General features: G+C 36.6%; 1 protein-coding gene and 1 pseudogene across 2 annotated transcripts; both read right to left on the bottom strand.

Annotated features, from left to right (window-relative positions):
* Positions 1 to 1414: 1414 nt before the first annotated feature.
* Positions 1415 to 7601, bottom strand: LOC131298765 (receptor-like serine/threonine-protein kinase SD1-6). Of its 2 annotated transcripts, none has more exons than XM_058324245.1 (4): positions 7212 to 7601; positions 2228 to 2464; positions 1977 to 2127; positions 1415 to 1887 (listed from the first exon to the last, which is right to left on the bottom strand). In XM_058324245.1, exons 2-4 carry the CDS (start codon positions 2260 to 2262, stop codon positions 1657 to 1659), a joined length of 417 nt encoding a protein of 138 aa, XP_058180228.1. In that variant the 5' UTR covers positions 2263 to 2464; positions 7212 to 7601; the 3' UTR covers positions 1415 to 1656. The 2 variants fall into 2 exon arrangements, with proteins under 2 accessions (XP_058180228.1, XP_058180220.1); XM_058324237.1 differs by having other exon boundaries at positions 2228 to 2352.
* A 607-nt stretch (positions 7602 to 8208) lies between these two features.
* Positions 8209 to 19719, bottom strand: LOC131298502 (cysteine-rich receptor-like protein kinase 7; annotated as a pseudogene).
* Positions 19720 to 23164: the final 3445 nt, after the last annotated feature.

Raw genomic sequence — 23164 nt, 5'->3', positions numbered from 1 at the left:
TTTACCATATACACTTTTCTTTTCTTTTTTTATAACTTAGGTGACTAGGTCAGTTTACACGCGCCGCGACTCATCTTGGGTGTCCAAACCCACCCAAGATGATGATGAGTTTTGTTCAAATTCCTAATTGCATGCCCGGTTTTGAATGAATACAACCATTGTGATTACTATACCTGGTCAAAGAATAAGGCAAAAGTACATAAACACTCCCTCAACTATCAATTTTTCTCATCAAGATCCCCTCACATTTAATAGCGCCTATACAGACCCCCTCAAGTAATCTCTGTTACCCAAGTGACACCCTTCCGTCTCTAAACCGTTTGTGATAAACCCCCTCATCCATAAATCGGACAAAAATACCCTTATTGCATTACATACATACACCCCCTCTCTCTTTCTTCCCTCTACAAATAACCTCTAATCAAAATCTAAAATCAGCAAATAGATTTGAAACTTTGGTTCATATATATATATATATCCGGTTCCACCCACACAATTTAAAAAAAAAAAAAAAAAACACTTTATCTCTACCATTAAAATCAATGGTTAGATTAAAACTTAAAAGAATTGTATTCTCCTCCCCCCTCAATCATAGGTAATCTCTCCCTCTCTATCTAAGCTATTCTCTCTCTATACCCTAACCGACTAATCACTGATTCCGGTGATCGTTTTTTCTCTCTCCTCCAATACATGCACACTCTTTCTCTAAAGAAAAGTTCAAAAAATATAGATGAGAAAAGCAACTTAGCAGCTGCCGCCGACTACCGCCACCGTTCTCCTTGACTTCTCTTCCATCTCTCTCCTTTCCCTTGTCTTCTTCCCTTCTTATTTCTTATCAGCAAAAGAACCACTGCGGCACCTGCCGTCATCGCGCCACGGTTTTCACGCTATTTTTTATTGTTATATACAGAAGGTTCTCTTTAAAATAATTGATGTAAGGAAAAAAGAAATTATATAAAACAAAAAAAAAGACTAGAATGACTGATAGAACGAGGGTATAATATAAATGTTAGGGGGTCTCCGTGGAACAAAGTAATAGTTAAGGGGGTATTTATGTACTTTTACCTTATAAAAAGGGTATCTTAGTCATTTCCTTCATTCTGTTAACGGAGTTAGCATTTTTTTTGTTTTCAGTAGTTGAGGGGGTCTGTATTGGCGTTTTTAAACATGAGGGGTCTCCATGAGAAAAAGTGATAGTTGAGGGGGTGCTTGTGTACTTTTGCATGACAAAAATTTCCGGAGTAACAAAATTGCAGATGGCTAGCACATGCGTTCTTGAAACTTGGATGAACTATATGTAGCAGCTCGAGCACGGAATTTTTCTCTTATTTTCTTTAGGCATGGTGTTTATTATGCAACCTGCCTGATCGAGGAGCAATGCTTATTCCAGAGCCGATTCATCGACTAGGAAACTGAAGCAAGACAAGTTGTATTTCTGGCAATATACACAGAGGGATAGGAATAATCATATTTACCAAATTTCAGAAAGATATGACACCAGAAGCAAAATCCTAGCGAAAAAATGAACTGTTTCGGGGCTTACTCTAGTCAAGACAAAAAAGGAGAATTAACTTTCATCGGGCTACCATTTGGGTAATGGATACATCACCAACTAACCAAATTTCTTGTTGAGATGTAGACTCTTGAGCTTCATCTTCATCTTGCTCTTCTCGTAGAAAAAGCAGGTCTTTTGGGGGTGATTATGGTAGTAGTTTCATTTTTCAGCATTGACGAGAGTTCCAACATGGAGAGTCTATTAGCTGGATTCTCTTGGATACATAGCAAAGCTATTTGCATGCGTCTCACTAATTTACAGGATGAATTTGTATCATCGAGCAACGGATTCATGAACTCCATGCCTTTCCCACACTTCCACAAATCATATGCCTTAAGTATTTTGATGCAGTGCATCTTTAGAGTTCACAAGAAGGAAATCAATTCGCAATATTCATGTCACAATTTTCAGAATTACTTACATAGTCTAAGAGGTTTAAGTCTTCATGAAGGCCATGTGAACAATTATTCCGCTTTCCGATAATGATTTGTAGAAGAAGAACTCCGAACCTATAAACATATGATTTGGTGGAGTATATGCCACATTTTACATATTTGGGAGGTACGTAACCACTGCAATATTACATAAGTGAATAATAACAGATAACTGGATGAGTAATATTTGAGACTAGAACACATTAGTAGTGTATATTGTAAGAAAGAAGGCACTTACTACATTCCAACGGCCAGTGTTAGCTTCAAATTCATCTTTCTGAAAAATTCTAGCCATGCCAAAATCAGCAATCTTCGGCTTCATCTCGTTGTCTAACAAAATGTTGCTCGCTTTCAAATTAATCCCTGTGAATTATTGTCAATCTTGAGTACTCTTGAAGGTACAAGAGCCCTTGAGTAACCCCTTCAATGATTTGAACTCATTTTTCCCAATCTAAAACTAATCCCCTAATTGGATCTACGCGAAAGAGATTTGGATAATTAAAACGTAGGCGACACCTCATGTTAAAACCATGCTCAATTATAGTTCACAATTACTGTTTTAGAAGCATTACGGATGGCTAACGATATACATAATGATCCAGGCTTCTTTTTTTTGCTGGGCAAACGAAACAATTTTATAAATCTCGAAAGGGGTACATCGAGGGGAAAAGAGGGAAGAGCGAACTTGCTCAGCCACGAAAAAGGAAACACAAAGAATAAAACACACCATCCAGCCGGGGGTTGGATGTGTTACACCTCAAACCCAAAATTAGAGCTTCAGCTTACGAATACCATGAAGAAAACATTTAAAATACTCCACCGAGTACACCTTGATATCGAACTTAGCTTTCATCCACATTGCCATCTTAGTCTTAATCTGGTCCCCTACTTCACTAGCTGATCTTGAGGTATTGTTGAAAATGAGGTCATTCCTTGTAAGCCACAATGACCATAAGGTCGCAAAGAAAGTCACCTCCCAAATGTGCCTTTCCAAATTTCTAAACCTTGAGCCAAACCACCAATTAGCTAAGTCTGCCAAAGAGGGTGGACAAACCCAAAACATCTGCCACCACACCATTATAAATGACCAAGTATTCCAGGAAAATTGACAGTGCAAAATAGGTGTTTAGGGGTTTCCTCGAAGGAAGCACAAAATGGGCACTTTGACAATGGACCCATCTGAATCATATTCTTGCTCACGAGCACCAACCTGGACGCCACCCTTCCTTGTAAAGCCAGGCACGAGAAAATTTCAACCTTAGACGGACTAAGGTTCTTCCATACAGACCCCAATACTTCATCTCGGGCCTGCACTTGCTGCTCCCATTGGTCATAAACTGATTTCACCAAGAAATTCTTGTCTGTAGACCAATTCCATTGCAATACATCCTTTTTGGAAGAGTCCAAAGTTACACTATGTAATCTTTGTTGTAGCCCCATCTTTTGGAGCATTTTCCATTCATACAGACTTCTACCAAAAAGTAGGTTCCAACTTTCTTCACCTGCCCCTTCCTTAATAGCTCTAATAACAAAGTCCTTCTGATTAGAAATTCGGAACAGCCTTGGGTAAACATCCTTGAGAGCCTTATCCCCCAGCCAAATATGGTTCCAGAATAACGTATCTCGGCCCGACCCCATAAGAATTCTGAAGCCCTCTTGAATTATAGTTCCGATACATGAAGCCGAATTCCCTATGGAACAAATATCTCTCCATATATTGGTAACCTGTCCAGAATTAGGGAGATGAGGAAGCCAACAACTTTGAATCAGATTATACTTCTTTCTAATGACCTTGACCCAAAGGGCATCTTTATCCTTACTAAATCTCCACCACCATTTAGCAAGAAGTGCTAGGTTTTGGATCTTCAGATTTTTCACTCCCAAACCTCCATTCTCTTTCTTCTTGGCAACCTTACTCCATCGCACTAGATGTAACTTCTTCTTATCAACAGAGTCACCCCAGAAAAATTGTTTCTGCATCTTCTCTATGGCCTTGGCAACAGCTATTGGTAGTTTAAAAAGGGACATAAAATAAACGGGCAGATGTCCAAAGTTAGAATTCAAAAGAGTAAGTCTACCTCCCGTTGAGTTGAATCTACTTCTCCATATGCTCAGCTTTTTACCCATTCTATCCAAAACTGGTTCCCATGTTTTAATTCTATTTGGATTTGCACCCAAAGGCAACCCCAAGTATTTGATTGGCAAGGTCTCTACTTTGCACCCCATCACCTGAGCAAGAGCAGTAACATCTTGCTGGCCGACCTTAACTCCACACAAAGAGCTCTTGGGGAAATTTATTTTTAGGCCAGACATAAGCTGAAAACATCTTAGAATCCTTTTTATATTAGCCATCTCCACTCTATCATTATTGCAAAATAGTATCGCATCATCCGCAATTGTAAATGAGACAGAACAACTCCATTAGCCCCAACCTTTGTACCCTTGATAACGTTTAAAACCCGAGCTCTTTCCAACAAGATATTCAGAGCTTCCACCACAATGTTGAAAAGGAAGGGTGATAAGGGATCTCCTTGCCATAGGCCTTTCTGAGTGTGAAATTCCTGAGTAGTAGAACCATTAATAAGGATAGACATAGTTACAGATGAGATACATTCTTTAATCCACCCACACCATTAATAAGGATAGACATAGTTACAGATGATCCAGGCTTTTGTTCGGCATGTATTCGTAGATCAACATTTGTTCTTCTTTTTCGATGCAAAATCCCAGAACTCTTATAAGATTTACGTGCTACAGTTTGGCAGTAAGCATGACCTCATTCTTGAACTCCTCAAATCCTTGCGTAGAAGTCCTTGAAAGTCTCTTTACTGCTATTTCTTGTCCATAATGTAATACACCCTACAGGCAAAGCTGACACCACTAACCAGTTATTTCACCGGATTATGTGCTTAGTTTTGTTTTCATTTATCATTATGCAATTTATCAAGATTTTACAGATGGATTGATAAAACCATATCACAAACTCATTCTACGACGAAGAAATTTGCACCAAGTACTTACTAAGTACCGAAAAATCAGACCCACGTATTCTTAGCTGATATGTGTTGAAAAGCACCAATCCAATCCCTTTAGTTTACGCTTTGTGCATTCCTTAGCTTGTTTATTTGATGTGTTTCTTGTTAGTTTTGATGTTAGTAGGCCTTGGGACTCAATAAACGCGAAATTATGTTAATTGGAGGATGTTAGAGATGATGGGGAGCAAAGAGGAGAAGCCGATGTGTGAGAAGAGGCAAAATAGAGCGAAAATCATGTTTGCAGCATCTCTGGTCCGGACTACCCAAAGTCTGGTCCGGATCAGCACTCAACAAAGCAAAACCAAGCTTGCAGCAATGATGGTCCGGTTCTGGTCCGGACAAGCATGCCCGCGCAACGCAGACAACTCTCAGCAACGATGGTCCGGTTTTGGTCTGATCTGGTCCGGACCAGCGTGCCGTCACACGCAAACAGCTCACAATAGCCTTGGTCCGGAGCAGTGGGACCGAACTTCTCCATTTTCAGCGTTTTTTTTAATGTAATTTTTAGGGGAAAAACTATAAATAGGTCTTCCTAAACTTATATTAGGGTTCCAAACTTTTGTTTAGAGGCAAAGGAAGAGAGAAACACGATTGTTCATCATTGTTCTCCATGTTTTCATCAATTCCTAGCATGTTATTCTTTTCCATGGCCAGCTAAACTCCTTATCTACGGGGAGGATGAAGCCTCACACCAAGTAATCTAGCTTGTTCTTTTGCATAGATTAGGGTTTTTATTCGAATCGAATTATGCGTTCAGAACTCCTTTCATGATATCAACGGAATGGTTTTCGATCAATTCTTTCGATCGGTTGAGTATTTATATCCATGGTTTTCTAATACAGTTCACATAATGGTTTTCATTGTCCACAATCCAGGTGACTGAGATGGGTTATGCTTCGGAGATGGATCGTGCCATTAGGCGGTTAGATTGCACTAGTGAGACAGTCTGTGGCATGGGATAGACCATACCGGTTGGCGAATTGTAGAAATCTACTTGACCACTACCGATAGGGATTGCAAGCCCTAGCGATAGTGATTTGCGAATCGAGTATTAACCCGGTCTATGCGATACAAGGTTATGCGGTTGGGGTGGATTCTAAACCCTAGATCCTTCTCCCATCATTTTTAAACTCTTTTAATTAATTGCTCTTTAGTTTAATTAGTTTCTTGAAACAACCAAACCAATCAATCAAACTCTTTCTTTCCGAATTAGAATAGAAATTAATCGAATCTATCCTAACTCAGTCATTCAGTCCCCGTTGGAATGATACTCGGTCTTGATCACTATTCTACGGAGTAGTAGTTAATTCTTAGTTTTTATAAATATATTTTTGACACGTACAACGCAGTCATTAGCCACCAAATCTGAAGCCAATTCATGACCAACTTCAGTGGATTTTCTCCAGATTTTTTCTTGAATATGCAATCTCGTATTTCAGATCCAACTATCAATACTCAAAACACAGACAAAGCTTTCCCCATCAAACCTTTTCACTCTATGAATCACCCAAACCGTCGTAATTCCACCTTTCTTTCCCTAGTGCAGACATAAAAATCTAATGCAATGATTCAATAACTTAACCTTCATAAGTCCATAATGTTTTCCCCAATTTCACAGCTCAATCTAACTCTTTTACTTCTTAATCAATACAATTTGAATTTAAAAACTTAAATTTTCCCCATTTTCTTCATGTACAGCACAATTAACCATATAGCAAACCCCATCTGCAAAAATTCAAACAGGGGCCAAAAATCAAATCTTTTCACCAGAAGAATCACCCAAACTGGCCAAATCCTATGAACTCCATCTCTCCTTTTATTTCCCTGACGTAAAATCTAATGTAGTGATTCAATAACTCAATCTTCATAAATCCACGGTGTTTTCCCCAATTTCAGAGCTCAATCTCACACTCCTACTTCTTGATCAATGCAATTCAACCAAAACAACCAATTTTCCCCATTTTGATCATGTAAATCACAATTCACCATTTAGCACACTCTTTTACTTCTTGATCAATGCAGTTTGAGTAAAAAATACTCAATTTTCCCCATTTTCATCACGTTAACAGCACAATTCACTATTTAGCAAAACAAATATTCAAACAGGGAGAAAAAAAAAATCAACAGTACCCAGATGCACGCACCTACAAAAATATCTAGAGAGAGGGAGAGAGAGAGCGAGCGTACATGCTGGCGATTCTTTTGCGAATGGCCATCTCCTTGGAGAAGGGATGGACGACAACCATTGGGCTTTTCGCGTGCTCGATTTTCGGACTGTTTTTACAGAATTCAATGGCGTGTGTCCGATGCTCCCTCGTTATGAATTTATTCTCTTCGATAAAACGGGTTCGATATAGTGTGGCCAAATCTATCTTCACAGAAACAATTTCACCCAAATCATCTCCGATTATGCAGCGGTCAGTGCTCGATTAATATGATCTTCAACTTTATATATCTTCTCGACGACCTTTAGAACATGAACGCTTTCGATCAGAGAGATAAATCGGGATGAGATCACAATTTGACAAATTCGCGTTGGAGTTTCCCTGCGATGTCGTTTCAAAGGAACTCGCACGTTCATACGTGAGGTTCTAAAAAAAGGGCCCAGCTAAATACAACTGCAAATTTACTAGATGTAGCTAATTTATAAGGAGGAATCCAAAAATTTCCTCTTATGAATTGGCTACATGTAGCAAATTCGCAGTTGTATTTATCAGCACCCCTAAAAAATTCAGTGTGTCCAAGCTCATTATCTTAAAAACAAATTCACTCCGATTGTCTGCGATCACATATCAGTAACTATTTGATTCACATAATCTTAAACCTATTATTTTTTCTTTACAAGAGATCTTCAACATGAACTGTTTAGATCACATAGATGAACAGGACTGAGCACACAATTTGTCAAATACACGTTTGAAGGGACTTCTCATGTTAAAGATGAGAAGTGTGATTAAATACAGCCGGCGTCATTCCCGGGAAGCTCGCGTGTTGAAGTTTCGAGGAATTGCAAATCCAACTGTCAAAGTTGGTTTTCGATAAATCAATGGCCATTGAAACGGTGAGGAATTTCAACCATTTCAATCGCTGATCCTTTCCTTTGATTACTATATATGGTCAAAGAATCATGACAAAAATTTCCAAAGCAAACATCACTGCAGATGGCTAGCTCATGTGTCCCAGCAAAAGCAAATCATAACGAAAAAAGGAACCGTTACGAGGGCTACTCTAGACATGAGTAAAAGGAGGAGAATAAACCTTCATCGTGCTACTATTTGGGAAAAGGATACATCACCAACTGACCAAATTTCTTGTTGAGATATTGTAGACTCTTGAACTTCATTTTCATCTCTTCTTGTAGAAAAAGCAGGTCTTTTGGGAGTGTTCATGGCCGCAATTTCGTTTTTCAGCATCGACGAGAGTTTCAACATAGAGGGTCTATTGGCTGGATTTTCTTGGACACAGAGCAAAGCTATTTCCATGCATCTCATCAATTTGCATGATGAATATGTATCGTCGAGCGATGGATCCACGAACTCCATGCCTTTGCCACACTTCCACAAATCATATGCCTTAAGTATTTGAAGGTAGTCCATCTTTAGAGTTCACTGGAAGAAAATCAATTCGCAATATCCATGTCACAGTTTTCAGAATCACTTACATATTCTAGGAGATTTAAGTCTTCATGAAGGCCATGTAAATAACTATTCTGCTTTCTGCTAATGATTTCTAAAAGAAGAACTCCGAAGCTATAAACATCTGATTTGGTGGAGTATATGCACCGTTTTACATATTCGGGAGGTAGATAACCACTGCAATATTGCGTAAGTAAAAAAGAAGAAGAGAAAACTAGATGGGTAACATTTGGACTAGAGCACATTAGGTAGTGTGTATTGTAAGAAACAAGGCACTTACTACGTTCCAATAATCAGGCTAGTGTTAGCTTCGAATTCATCTTTCTGGAAAATTCTAGTCATGCCAAAATCCGTGATCTTGGGCTTCATCTCGTTATCTAACAAAATGTTGCTCACTTTCAAAATCCCTGCGAATTATTGTCAATCTTGAGTACTCTTGGAGGTACAAGAGCCCCTGAGTAACCCCTTCAATGATTTGAATTCGTTTTTCCCAATCTAAAAGTGATCCCTTGATTGGATCTACGCGAAATAGATTTGGATAGTTAAAACATAGGTGACACCTCATGTTAAAACCACACTCAATTATTGGTCACCGTTATTTTAGAAGCATTAAAGATTGCTAACCATAGAGGTAATGATCCAGGCTTTTGTTCGGCATGTATTCGTAGATCAACATCGGTTCTTCTTTTTCGGTGCAAAATTCAAGAACTCTTACAAGATTTACATGCTGCAGTTTAGCAGTAAGCATCACCTCGTTCTTGAACTCTTCAAATCCTTGTGTAGAAGTCTTTGAAAGTCTCTTTACCGCTATTTCTTGTCCACTGTGTAATACACCCTGCAGGTGAAATAGACACCGCGTATTTAGTTTTGTTTCTCACTTTATGTGAAGACGAATAGTTTTACCTTGTAAACAAGTCTGTATCCATCCTCTCCGAGCTTATTTTCAGATGAAAAATTATTGGTAGGTTCTATAAGGTCAGTGAGTCTAAATACTAGCAAATTAGGAGCATTTGCGTTTCCAGCAGATGCCATAGTAGTTTTGAAGAAAGATTGAGATTCTATTCCTTCGCCCATCCGTCCTGTAACCAATGAAAAAAATATGTGGAACGTTAAAAGGGTGAAGGGAAATGATTTATGCACAAAGTTTTCTCGGTTGGAAGAACTTACCTTTGTTTCTGCGTGCTCTTTTACGCAGATACCACGTCGCATAAACTAGTACAAGGGTAACTGTAGCCATGGTTGGAAGCAAGATTAACAAGAAGTGTCTCTTGTTCCCGGGATTTTTCTCATCTTCTTGTGCTATGAAATTGTGCATTAGAGAGAAGGACAAAGCTATGGTACACATGGTATACCGTATGTCTAAATTATGACAATTTTTTATTTTCATTATGACGATTTTTGATTTTCTAATGCATATTTTTTATGCTAGTTACGACATCTACTTTAAAATTTACTTGTTGAACAGGTTATTAGCAGGTTACCCATAGTTAAAAAATATTGTTATTATGTAACCATAATTATTCGTACCATAAACCATAATACTTGTACCCCAACCAAATATATGTGTACAATATCGTAAATTAAATAATGCTACCCACAAATGTTATGACAACACCATAAATTGGCATTATCTTACCACAATGAGTCGTACCAAAAATTATTTGACATGTATGATATTCCGCAACAAAATCAAAATATGTCGTACCAAAATCAACAATTGTTATACCCAAACAAAATACTTGTGTAAAATACCACAAATTCAGTAAAATAACTAAATTTGTTATGACAACACCTAACATTGTCATTTTCTTACCACAACGTGTCGCATCAAAAGAAAACATATTTAAATACTACAAATTATATAACAAACCATAATTGTTATGGCAATACCATAATTTGGCATTTTCATGCCCACAACTGTCATAACAAAGGAAATTGATTAAAATATTCCGTAACAAGACCAAAATACGACAAATTCAGTAATATAACCAAATTTGTTATGACAACACCATAAATTGACGTTTTCATACCTACAACGTGTCATATAAAAAAAATTCAATTGGAATGTTTAGTTAACGATAGTTATAAACTTATAATTAGCAAAATACCAAATCACAAATTCAGTAATATAACCAAATTTATAATGACAACACTATAAATTGGCGTTTTCATACCCACAGCGTGTCGTATAAAAAGATTCAATCGAAATGTTCAATTAATGATAGTTATAATTAGCAAAATACCATACCACAAATTCAGTAATATAATCAAATTTGTTATAACAATACCATAAATTAACGTTTTCATACCCACAACGTGTCGTATAAAAAAAAATTCAATCGGAATGTTCAATTAACGATAGTTATAATCAACAAAATGCCAAACCATAAATTCAGTAATATAACCAAATTTGTTATGACAATACCATAAATTAACGTTTTCATACTCACAACGTGTCATATAAAAAAATTCAATCAGAATATTCAGTTAACGATAGTTATAATCGGGAAAATACCATACTATAACTAAACGTCGTTAGCGAGTATATTTTTAGAATGATCGATCATAATTGTTAGAATATCAAGTCATACGATATTCAACATTATCACCAAAATTAGATATCTGACAACTGCAAAATTGAAAAAATTTAATGTATCTAGATATAAAAATGAAGTTGATCGTTTATCATTAGACTCTTAATTAGACAAAAAATTCTTTTACTATTGAATTCGGGTGCCGATGAAAGGGCTTTCTAAAACCTATCGAGCCAAAAAATTACGTGAATTATTTAATCAACAAATATAATGAAATCAATAGTTTTGATCGTCATTATTGTGTCGCGGTTGCAAGTCAACCGTACATTCAGTTGCAACAAAGAAATTGGTTTTATATCAAGTATATTGAATGCACAACTCTAAATGTACTTTTGGTACGACACATTGTGGTAAAAAAATGCCAATTTTTTGTATTGTAATAATAATTATGGTTATGTTATATAATTTACAGTATTATACAAAAGAGGGAGAGGGAGAGAGAGTCAAGGAAGAGAGAATAACCTATTACCTGCTAAGCCGTTTTTTCATTTTACTAATTGATTTAACAAATGAGTGGTCCAGATTATTCACTTTTAAATCCAAGAATTTAAAATCATGGTGTGTATGGTACACCCCCTAATATACTCGAAAATACAGAATATTCTTGAAGATACAGAAGCCCTTGAGTCACGCCTTCGATGATATGAAACCGTTTCTCCCAATCCAACAGTGCCTATCTATCTGGATCTAAATCATAATAAAGTCACTTCTCAGTAAGTCAGGTAAAGGTACTAAAGTAGCCCACCTGCCGTTTCAAAATTCTTCAAGTTGGCTCATATTCTTTGTGATACTGCAATTCTTCTGTTTCTGTCGTGGCTGTAGTTTTGATTATTTGTGATTTATTTGGAAATCTGGCATTGTAGTTTAGAGTGTTTGTTCTTTCATTTTAAACAAAAATTCTAGGTTGTTAACTGATTTTGGCCCTCCAAAATCAGTTAACAAAAATCAGTTAACAAAAATTCTAAGTGCTAAAATATACATATTTTGGCCCTCCAATCTACATTTATTAGTCCTTTATTTTTGTTAACTGATTTTTATTATATGCTTTTTATGTTTATAGGTTGCTCGAGCCCGTTGTCCGAGATTTTGAATAAAAAGAGGATTTTAAAGAAGTTTGGGTTCAATGCAAAATAATTCAAAATTGAATGGTTCATATGTTATTTCATAAAGCCCAAAAGGCCTTTGTGTGATTTAATTTCTCAATCCCTATATAAACAATTAACCTACCGGTGAAAGGACGGATCCCGGGGAAAAAAAGGAAAGAAAGGCTGCTGCTGCCGTGGAACAGTTTCGAACGCAGAAACGAAGAAAGGGATGCCGACTGCCATCAATATTGTTTAGTTTCTAAGTTTTGTTTAATTACTCGCATGCCGGTAACTCTTTTTAATTTCTGTTTTTAATAAAAGTTATTCGCTCGTATTTGATTAGTTTATATTTCTTGTTTGTTTTTCATCTCGCAGTATTAGAAACATGTTTCAATTTAGGGTTTTTTTTGTTTATTGCTTAATGATGAGTGAGTAGTCGTATGGGTAGGGTCGCGGGGTGATTAGCACACCGTGGCCAGTTTGGGCACTGCTCCTATTTTCAAATAATGAAAACGATAATTTTAGATTGGTAAAATACTTTCCGTAGACGAATCCGGGCATTGTCGGAGTCCATGTGAACGGGAGAATGGGGGTCCAAAACTCATTCTCCGCTGCGCATGGGTAAACGGCGACCATTAGGATTTGCATCTTTCGGGGTGTCTTTTCCTCACTAAAATCGAATGTTTTAAGAATACTGAATGGAGCAGGTTAATCCAGACTGGTTGCGAGTGCTATGAATCTTACGACCGTACCTTCCTTTTAATTTTCTGAAAAGTACAATCAATTTCTAGGTTTTAGTTAATCTCTCAATCAAAACGACAAAAGGTGGCTACCTAAGAGCCCATTTAAATTATAACAACCCGAATTTTTAGTCAGCACACATCACCGTCTCTGTGGATTCGACTCCGGACTTACCGGATATTGTGCTACGTCGGTCTCCGCCCTACGCTTGGGGCAACCCATTAATTTACGAATAAGGAATCGGTCAAGCATATTACTCACAGAATAGTATATTCACGCAAAAAGTTATCAGATATCAATAGGTATATTAAAAATCAAATTTTGGTTCGTAAAATGAACGGTGATGGATTGTTTCTTTAAAATTTATGAACATCCATTATGTATTAATGTTTGATATATCTATCGATATCGGATAAAGCTGATTTTGTACATAGATGTACTAATTTGCGAGCACTACAAAATGAACGGTTAAGAATTTAACAAAAAAAAAAAAATGGTCTGGTGAGGCCCACAACCGGCACCTCGGGTAGAGAGAACTTAACCTCGGTTGTGGTATGTGGGGTTTGGAAAATATCGTTACAATACCAAGAAATTTTGTTAGTATAATAAACATTTGACGCCTTAAACATCAATAAATTGCCCCAAGAACCTAATAAAAATTTCTCCCTCCTAATGAGTGACAGTTTCATTATTTTTATCCTCTCAAAAAATTGACTATATGTTTTTAAGCTTATGATACTTTTTAAATATAATATGGAATTATTTGATAGAATCCAATTATTTTTTTGAGACAAAGCTTTCAGTATAAAAGTTATGAGAAACGCCAAAATGCCATCTACCGAAAATATTATGAATCCTAAACATTACGAATTCTATTGCAGAAAATTACGATTTTTTAGTAAAAAAGTTACGAGATGCATAAAGATGTTATGAATCATAGTGAACATGTTACGAATCCTATTGCTAAAAGGTTACAAGTTTTAAAGCAAAAGTTACGAAACACATCAAGGTATTATGAATATGAATGAACGCCGATTCAAAAAAATATGAATGAACCATAATTAATAGGTGCATAATGATATACTCCCTCCGTCCCAAATTGGATGTCAATTTTTGATATCTGTGCCAATTTCAATTACTTATATCTTCAATATGGATCTCAAAATATATGCAATATGGATCTTGTTTGATAGTTCTTGATTAGTTCTATTACACAAAGTTTTCAAACTCATGAAAAATATTATAGATTGAAAGATATAAGCGATGAAAAATGACACGAGTTTCAAAAATTGTCATCCATTTTGGGACGGAGGGAGTACAATTTTAAAGGGTGTGCATTATAGACTTTTTCGTGCCATAGTTAGCTTCCACGCACATCGACTAATCTCAAGGGCCATCAACTAAGGAGGCCGAGTAAAGACATAAAACCTAAAAAGGAGCAAACTCCTAGAGCCCAGACCTTAACTACGAGGCCGAACCCTTGGAAGTAATGAATTCTCTTGTAAGAACATCAATCGCGGTGGATGGAGAACCGTAGGGTTTTTGCATCTAGATGATAATGGAGGTCCACATAATGCAAAGTTAACAATGTAGGAATCATTTGAAAAGATGTGAAACTTTCTCCCCAAGGTATTCGTTCCATCAATTGATTATGCTTAAGATTATTCATCAGTTGCTTGAGGGAATATTCCCCCTGCAAGCTTGTTCCAAGAGAGGTCAACCATTAGAGCTCATTCAAGTACTTCAGTAAGTGCCCAGCAAAAGGCTATTATGAGATTAACTGAGCCCTCAAATTTTTTTTTCGTGATCTGAAAAAAGAAAAAGAAATTGAATTTAGCCTTCCAAATCCAACTGTCAAAGTTGGTTTTCGATTAATGAATGGCCATGAATACGGTGAGGACTTTCGACCATTTTAATCGCAGATCCTTAGATTACTGTACCAGTCAAAGAATCATTGCAAGTGGCTAGCTCATGTGTTCTTGAAACTTTGATGAACTATATGTAGCAGCTCGAGCACTGAGTTTTTCTCTTATTTTCTGTAGGCATGGTGTTTATTAATTATGCAACCTGCTTTTGGGAAAATGCAACTTGAAAGGAAATTGAAGCAACACGAGTTCTATTTCAGACGATATGTACAGGGGAACATGAGTAATCATATTTATTCAAATTTCACAAAGATGTCCCAGCAAAAGCAAAATCTTAACGGAACAAATATACTGATACGGGGGCTACTCTAGTCATGCGGAAAAAGGAGGTGAATAAACCTTCATCGTGCTACTGTTTGGGTAAAGGATACATCACCAACTGACCAAATTTCTTGTTGAGATATTGTACACTCTTGAACTTCATCTTCATCTCTTCTTGAAGAAAAAGCAAGTCTTTTGGGAGTGTTCATCGCGGCAGTTTCATTTTTCAGCATCGACGAGAGTTCCAACATGGAAGGTCTATCAGCTGGATTTTCTTGGACACATAGCAAAGCTACTTGCATGCATCTCATCAATTTGCATGATGAATAGGTATCGTTGAGCGATGGATCCATGAACTTAAAGCCTTTCCCACACTTCCACAAATCATATGCCTGAAGTATTTTAAGGTAGTCCATCTTTAGAGTTCACTGGAAGGAAATAAATTCGCAATATCCATGTCATAGTTTTCAGAATTACTTACATATTCTAGGAAGTTTAAGTCTTCATGAAGGCCATGTAAACAATTATTCCGCTTTCCGCTAATGATTTGTAAAAGAAGAACTCCGAAGCTATAAACATCTGATTTAGTGGAGTATGTGCCACGTCTTACATATTCGGGAGGTACATAACCACTGCAATATTGCATAAGTGAACAAAAAGATATAACTAGACGAGTACTATTTGAGACTAGAGCACATTAGGTAGTGTGTATTGTAACAAATATGCAACTTACAATGTTCCAACAATCCGGTCAGTGTTAGCTTCGAATTCATCTCTCTGAAAAATTCTAGCCATGCCAAAGTCTGCGATCTTGGGCTTCATCTCGTTGTCTAACAAAATATTGCTCGCTTTCAAATCCCTATGAATTATTGTCAATCTTGAGTACTCTTGTAGGTACAAGAGCCCCTGAGTAACCCCTTCAATGATTTGAACTCGTTTTTTCCAATCTAAAAGTGATCCCCTCATTGGATCTACACGAAAGAGATTTGGATAGTTAAAACATAGGTGACACCTCATGTTAAAACCATACTCAATTATGGTTCACGATTATTTTAGAGGCATTAAAGATTGCTAACCATAGACAAAATGATCCAGGCTTTTGTTCGGCATGTATTCGTAGATCAATATTTTTTCTTCTTTTTCGGTGCAAAATCCTAAAACTCTTACAAGATTTACGTGCTGCAGTTTAGCAGTAAGCATGACTTCATTCTTGAACTCTTCAAATCCTTGTGTAGAAGTGCTTGAGAGTCTCTTTACTGCTATTTCTTGTCCATTACGTAAAATACCCTAAAGGCAAAACAACCAGTTATTTAGTTTTGTTTTCTCGATTTATTCGAAGACGAATAAATTTAGGGCAAATTTTCGTAGTCGTCCCTCTAGTTTTACGGTTGTCTCAATTTCGTCCCTCTAGTTTTAATTGTCTCAATTTCGTCCCTCTAGTTTGTTTTACGTTCCAAATTGATAAAATTGTTAACACCGTTAATGAAGCTAACGGAAAAAATATGATTACAAAAATTAAGTGCTCCAATTTTCAATCCGGTTGAACTGGCCGGTGTGAAGATCTTATTTTTTTGATCATTTTATCCTAGATCGTCGTAATGAATTTTTGGCTCTAAGGCCTTTTAACGAGCACCTAAAGACTCTTTATTTAGTTTCAGGGCTCTCTTAGGGTGCTTATTGAAAGGCCTTAGAGCCAAAAATCTATTATGACTATTTAAGATAAAATGATCAGAAAATAAGATCTTCGTACCGGTTCAACCGGATTGAAAATTGGAGCACTTAATTTTTTAATCATATTTTTTCCATTAATGAAACTAACGGTGTTAACAATTTTACCAATTTGGAACGTTAAACAAACTACAGGGATGACAAACTACAGGGATGAAATTGAGAAAATTGAAACTAAATGGACGAAATTAAGACAACCATAAAACTAAAGGGACGACTACGGAAATTTTCCCATAATTTTACCTTGTAAACAGGTCCGTATCCACCCTCTCCGAGCTTATTTTCAAATGAAAAATTGTTGGTGGCTTCTACAAGGTCAGTGAGACTAAATACTAGCAAATTAGGAGCATTTGCCTTTCCTGGAGATGCCATAGTTGTTCTGAATAAAGATTGCGATTCTTTTTTGGCTTCCATCCTTCCTGTAACCAATAAAAAGAACATGTGGAAATTCGAAGAAAGATGTTAAAAGGGCGAAGGGAAATGATTTAGGAACAAAATTTTCACAACTGGAAGGAATTTACCTTTGTTTATGTGTGCTCTCTTGCGCAGATACCACGTCGCAGAAACTAGTACAATGGTAAATGTGGCTGCGGTTGGAAGCAAGATTACTAGCAACAGATGTCTCTTGTTTCTAGGATCTTTCTCATCTTTTTTTTTGAACATATCTTTCTCATCTTCTTGTGCTATGAAATTGTACATTAGAGAGAAATGTGACCAGACACTATAGCAGTAGACAAGAGAAACAGAACACCCCTATCCCTTCCAATGTAAAAAAAAAAAAATGATCATATATTGCCCAAATTAGTTTCAACAATACTTAAAAGGCTTTAGGGGAGAATCCTCGTGGCAACAATTGTGTTCCCTAGTTCTAGTTTTTTTGTTTCGTTTAGTTTTTTGATAACTCAAGGTGTCTGGTAGTGGCAGATGCACACCCGGAGATGAACACCAATCTCTAGGGACCGGGTGTAGTTTTGAATAAGAAGCTGCGCGCATAATACTCAAGTCAATTCAACAAAATTTCAAATTGTGAACAACATTCAGCTCTGGGTCACGTTAGACTGTAGGTGTTTTGTTAGCAGTGACCTGCTTCTACTGTTTTGTTTTGTTTTCTGCCTTTTCTTTATTGTAATGCAAGGTGTACCGGGCTAGCTTGCGCACAACTCGGACTAATTCCTACCCCAACAACTGCTAGCAAGGGGAATGGAGGTGCTGTGTGAGTTTGGCATGGTAATTCTTGTTGGCTAGGGGTGGTGACTAGCACCTAGTGGGTTCTTCCTAGGCTTATTTACGGATTGTAAGCAGGATTTTCTTAATGTAATTCCTGCCTCGATTACCAAAAAATAAATGGATTGGCTCTTGGGCGGATTCAACGGTCACTGATAAACATTCATATGGCAAGTTGATCATAGAGATGGTTGATTCCATATCTTTAAGTAAATTCATCCTTTATTGCAGTATGATAAACCAAACAAAACAAAATCGAACTTTGAGCCCCAATCATTTAGGATCGGCTACATGATGTTGTTTTAAAGTTTTACCTGCCTTGGAAAGCACCCAATTGTCATCATTGGAGACATGCCATACTTTGTAACCCAGAAGCCCTTTCTCCCTTGCGTAGGAAACCTTAGTTCTGATGGCCTCCACATCATCATAACCGATCCAAACCGAACCATTAATGCAGTAATTTGTGACATAAGTGGAGTTATACCCTACTTTTTCTCCATCACATCCCATATATGACTTGATGAACTTGTAGAAAATCAACCCTTCTTATGTAACGGCGGGACCTGTTGCAGGTGATCCAATCTCATTGGCCGAGGGGTCCAAAAGTGTCCAGGCGTACCCATGGTATGGTAACCCAAAAACTATCTTTTTAGCTGGTAATCCTCTACTTATCCATTCCTTAATTCCATAATCCGTACTTATATTGCTTGAGAGGTCATACAAAGCAGAATGAGCGCCTGTGAAGTTTTCCATGGTAGGCAAGTGATAGAAATACGATACGATGAGTACCCAATCGAAGTTCCTTCGAATCGACTCCATAGGATAACTTGCGGTGTTTTTTGAAGGCAAATAATGACCGGCCAGTGTTAAAAGGAGCGGTGATCGGGTGGAATTCTTCGATTCCCTATCTATCGCAGTTCTCCAATCGTCAAAGAGAATTCCCATGTTTTCCATCTTGGTGGTGTTTGTGTCCGGTTTGACGCAACAAAGATCCAGGCCGTGAAACCCATAAAGCCTAGCTCTCTGTAATGATGATTCAATGAAAGAAGTTCTGTGAGAGGGTTGGGTAGCCATTGAAAAGAAGGTTAAGAAGTCTGAATCTCCTGCCCAAATGGACAGAAGTGTTGTGATTGATGGGTTTTTTAGCCGAACGATGTTGGTGAAGGTGGACATATAAGGTTCATCATAGGGTGCGATCCAGAGCTCATAAGTTGAATTGTTGATATATGCAAAAGCAAATGTCAAGTAAGTGAACAGAGTTGAGTCTATATCGGGAACTGGGGATTGGCCACCGGAAAACCAGTAACCTGCTTTGATCCAGGTCTGGGCCTCTGAAGAACTTGTTAGTGAAGGAAGAAAGAGGAGGAAGGAAACGATGGTGAACAACATTTTTTAGATGGCTAGAGCCCTGGAGAGCTGTTCATGAACCTTGAACTATATGTAGCTGCATCTGGAGGACTTAAAAGACATTCTTTTACATGTGACTTCGTCTTACTCAAAAAATACAAAAAAGATCATGCTATATACACGCCTCTCGACCACTCTCTAGAGTCCTAGACACTATTTTCTCACAAGCACTGAATGTCAAAGGCTGCCATCTCCACAAAGTGAATTTACTTTCACGTTATAGAAGTCAAAGTCTTATAAAATATCTCTGTCTATTTAATTAGCTAGAGTAGCCTTTTAAAAATATTAAGTACTTGTTTGTAATTTTTAAACTTAAAAATAATGTATTTAAAAAAATAATTTTTTGATTTTTTTTTGCATCGTTTAAAAGATCTCATCGGCATCTACCAAACAAGATTAGATTGCTCAAAAAATTAAGTCCATTATTCTTAAACTTGAAAATTACAAATGAGTAGGAGTAATTATTTTTTAAGAAATCTTAGAGTCCGTTTGAATAGTGTGAAAGTGAAGAAAATGTAGGAAAGAGAAAAAAATGACATTTTTTTAGTGTTTGATTAGCATAAAAATACAAAAAAAATATAAGAAAGTGAATTTTCTTGTACAACACATTAAATCATTATTACATAGCTTCCACTTTCTTGCTAAAAAAAAAAAAAATCCTGTGAAAGTTGTCACATTTTGACAGTTTCCATTATGTTCATAACTAGTTTTCTTTTCTATAGTGTCTATGATATATGTATAAGGGTAAGCTAGTAAATATATCTTTTTCTTGCAATTTTCTTACAAAACTGATAGGCGCATAAATGTTCACATTAGCGCCCTTTAATTTATATTTGTTAAGTCTATTTATATTGTTAATCGGCGTTTAATTAATACTTAATTTTTGTGTTGAAGGTATTTGGAGGATTTGATAAAATAATATACAAAATGAAAATATTAAATGGTGTTTAATAGTTTGGCCACTGAAATTTAATTGGTGCAAAATTAGTCCGAAATTAAAGAGTACGAGATTTGATGAGGCAATAAACAAAGACCAGTCAAAGGGTCACAATCACAAGCACATGTTGCCAGCATATGACTTCAGCGATGGATTTCCAACTAATTTAATTAGGTTATGACTTAATTGGGCTTGGACTAAAACGGACGCGGGGGCTCTGCTGCCCAGGGGTGGGCAGCAGCCCCTGCCCACACTCACACACACTCACACACGGCACCGTTTCGTTAAAGAAAAAAAAAAAATTCTTCCGCTTGCAATCCTAAGGAGCAGAAACGTGATTATGAGAGCCTTAGAGTTAAAATTTAATTATGTCTCTTTAGAATAATATGATCAGAATAATAAGATCTTCACGTCAATTCAAACGGATTGAAAATTGGAGCATTTAATTTTTTAATCATATTTTTTAATATATAAACGGTCTAAAAAATTAAGTGTGCCACTTTTTAATTCGTTTGAACAAGTACGAATATCTTATTATTCTAATCACATTATTTTAAAGAGATATAATTAACTTTTGTCTATAGAACTCTCATAATCACGTTTCTGATCTACAGGATCCTAAATAAAGAGCAGATACTTAATTACGAGAGTCCTAGAGACAAAAATTAATTATATCTCTTTAAAATAATATGATTAGAATAATAAGATATTCGTACTTGTTCAAACGAATTAAAAAGTGGCACACTTAATTTTTTAGACCGTTTATATATTAAAAAATATGATTAAAAAATTAAGTGCTCCAATTTTCAATCCGTTTGAATTGACGTGAAGATCTTATTATTCTGATCGTATTATTCTAAAGAGACATAATTAAATTTTAACTCTAAGGCTCTCATAATCACGTTTCTGCTCCTTAGGATTGCAAGCGGAATAGTTTTTTTTTTTTTCTTTAACGAAACGGTGCCGTGTGTGAGTGTGTGTGAGTGTGGGCAGGGGCTGCTGCCCACCCCTGAGCAGCAGAGCCCCCGCGTCCGACTAAAACGTGAAAGAAGAAATTGAATTGACAGTTTCTTTACTAGGTGGGCTCATGAGGTATGGGCACTAAAAGGGGACTTTGGCCAAACACGAAGAAGTGGACAGCCGATCACTGTTCAACGCAGAAGATGAAGAACGGGGCTGTCATGATCAGGACGATTCTTTTGTTTTGAATATTGTTAGTTTTCTTTCGAGTATTTTTCCCTTCCAGTTATATAAAATTTTGTTCAATTATTCGCATTCCGATAATTTGTATTGATTTTTGTTCTTTATTAAAGTTGTTCGTTGGTTCTTGTTTAACTTAAATCTTTTGTTTATTTTCTATCCCGAGTAATAGAAGATGTTGCAAATTAGGGTTTCTTTCAATTTTTGCTTGATAATGAGTGAGTAGTTGTATAGATAAGGTCGTGAGGTGATTAACACATTGTGGTCAGGTCGGACACATTCTCGTCCTATTTTTCAAACAATAAAGAAAAGACAATTTTGGGTTAACAAAAAACATTCGTTAGACGAACCCAGACATTGTCGGAGCCATGTGAACGGAGGAATGGAGGTCTAAAACTCATTCTCAAGTGTGCATGGGTAAACGGCGACCACAAATGTTCACATCTTTCGGGGTAGCTTTTTCTCTCTAAAATCAAATGTTTTTAAGAACACAGAACAAAGCAGATAAGTCCGGAATTGGTTGTGAGTTCTATGAACCCTACGACCATACCTCATTTTATAATTATCTAACAAGTACAATCAATTTATAGGTTTTAATTAATCTCAATCAATCAACAAATGATGGCTACCTAAGTGCTAGTTTAAATGGTATTAACCCGAGTTTTTGAGTTAGCAAACATTACCATCTCTGTGGATTCGATTCCAGTCTTACCGGATATTGTACTATGTCGGTCTCCGCCCTACGCTTGGGGCAACCCATTAATTTAGGACTAGAAAATTGTCAAGTATTTTTGGCGCCGTTGCCGGGGACGGTAACGTGTGTTAGAATTCGGGTATTTATTTTTATTTATTTTCTTTTTAATTTTTTTTTGAGTCATCATAACTAGAGGTAGGCAATCCTCTATCGTAGGAAAACAATTACTTCTAGCCTGCTTTTTTTTCTTTTTATTGTTGAAAAGAAAAAAAATGGCCCATTTTGCAAGATGCTATGAAAGTTATGCAAAACAATTTAATTGTTCAGTGTCACTTTCTATATTTTATTGTTTGACCTAAGAAAATCCTTTTTCGCATATTGCTAACCTTGATAAAGCTTTTGCTAATGCTAACGATGAAGTGGCTATTTTACATGTATTTCCAGCATCTTTGCGTGGTAGTGCTCAAGATTGGTTTAATTTTTTGAATCCAAGATCGACATGAAGTGAGATTGTAATACAATTTTTTTAAAAACTTTCACGCACTCATATGCTTTTACAAAAACTATCACATTTCTATCAACAAAATGATGAGTCAGTGTTGTGAGCGAATTAAAAATTCCGTATTTTCTTAGTCAGTTTTAATTGTGAACTTGTCTTCTGGCTACCTTTTGTCATGGTTTAAATCCTAAGACATGCCAAGTGGATTTT

This window comes from Rhododendron vialii, chromosome 1a, assembly GCF_030253575.1.
Source record: "Rhododendron vialii isolate Sample 1 chromosome 1a, ASM3025357v1".
NCBI classification, from domain to species: domain Eukaryota; kingdom Viridiplantae; phylum Streptophyta; class Magnoliopsida; order Ericales; family Ericaceae; genus Rhododendron; species Rhododendron vialii.
The sequence above is the reverse complement of the archived record's forward strand: the minus strand, read 5'-3'. Positions and strand labels throughout refer to the sequence as shown.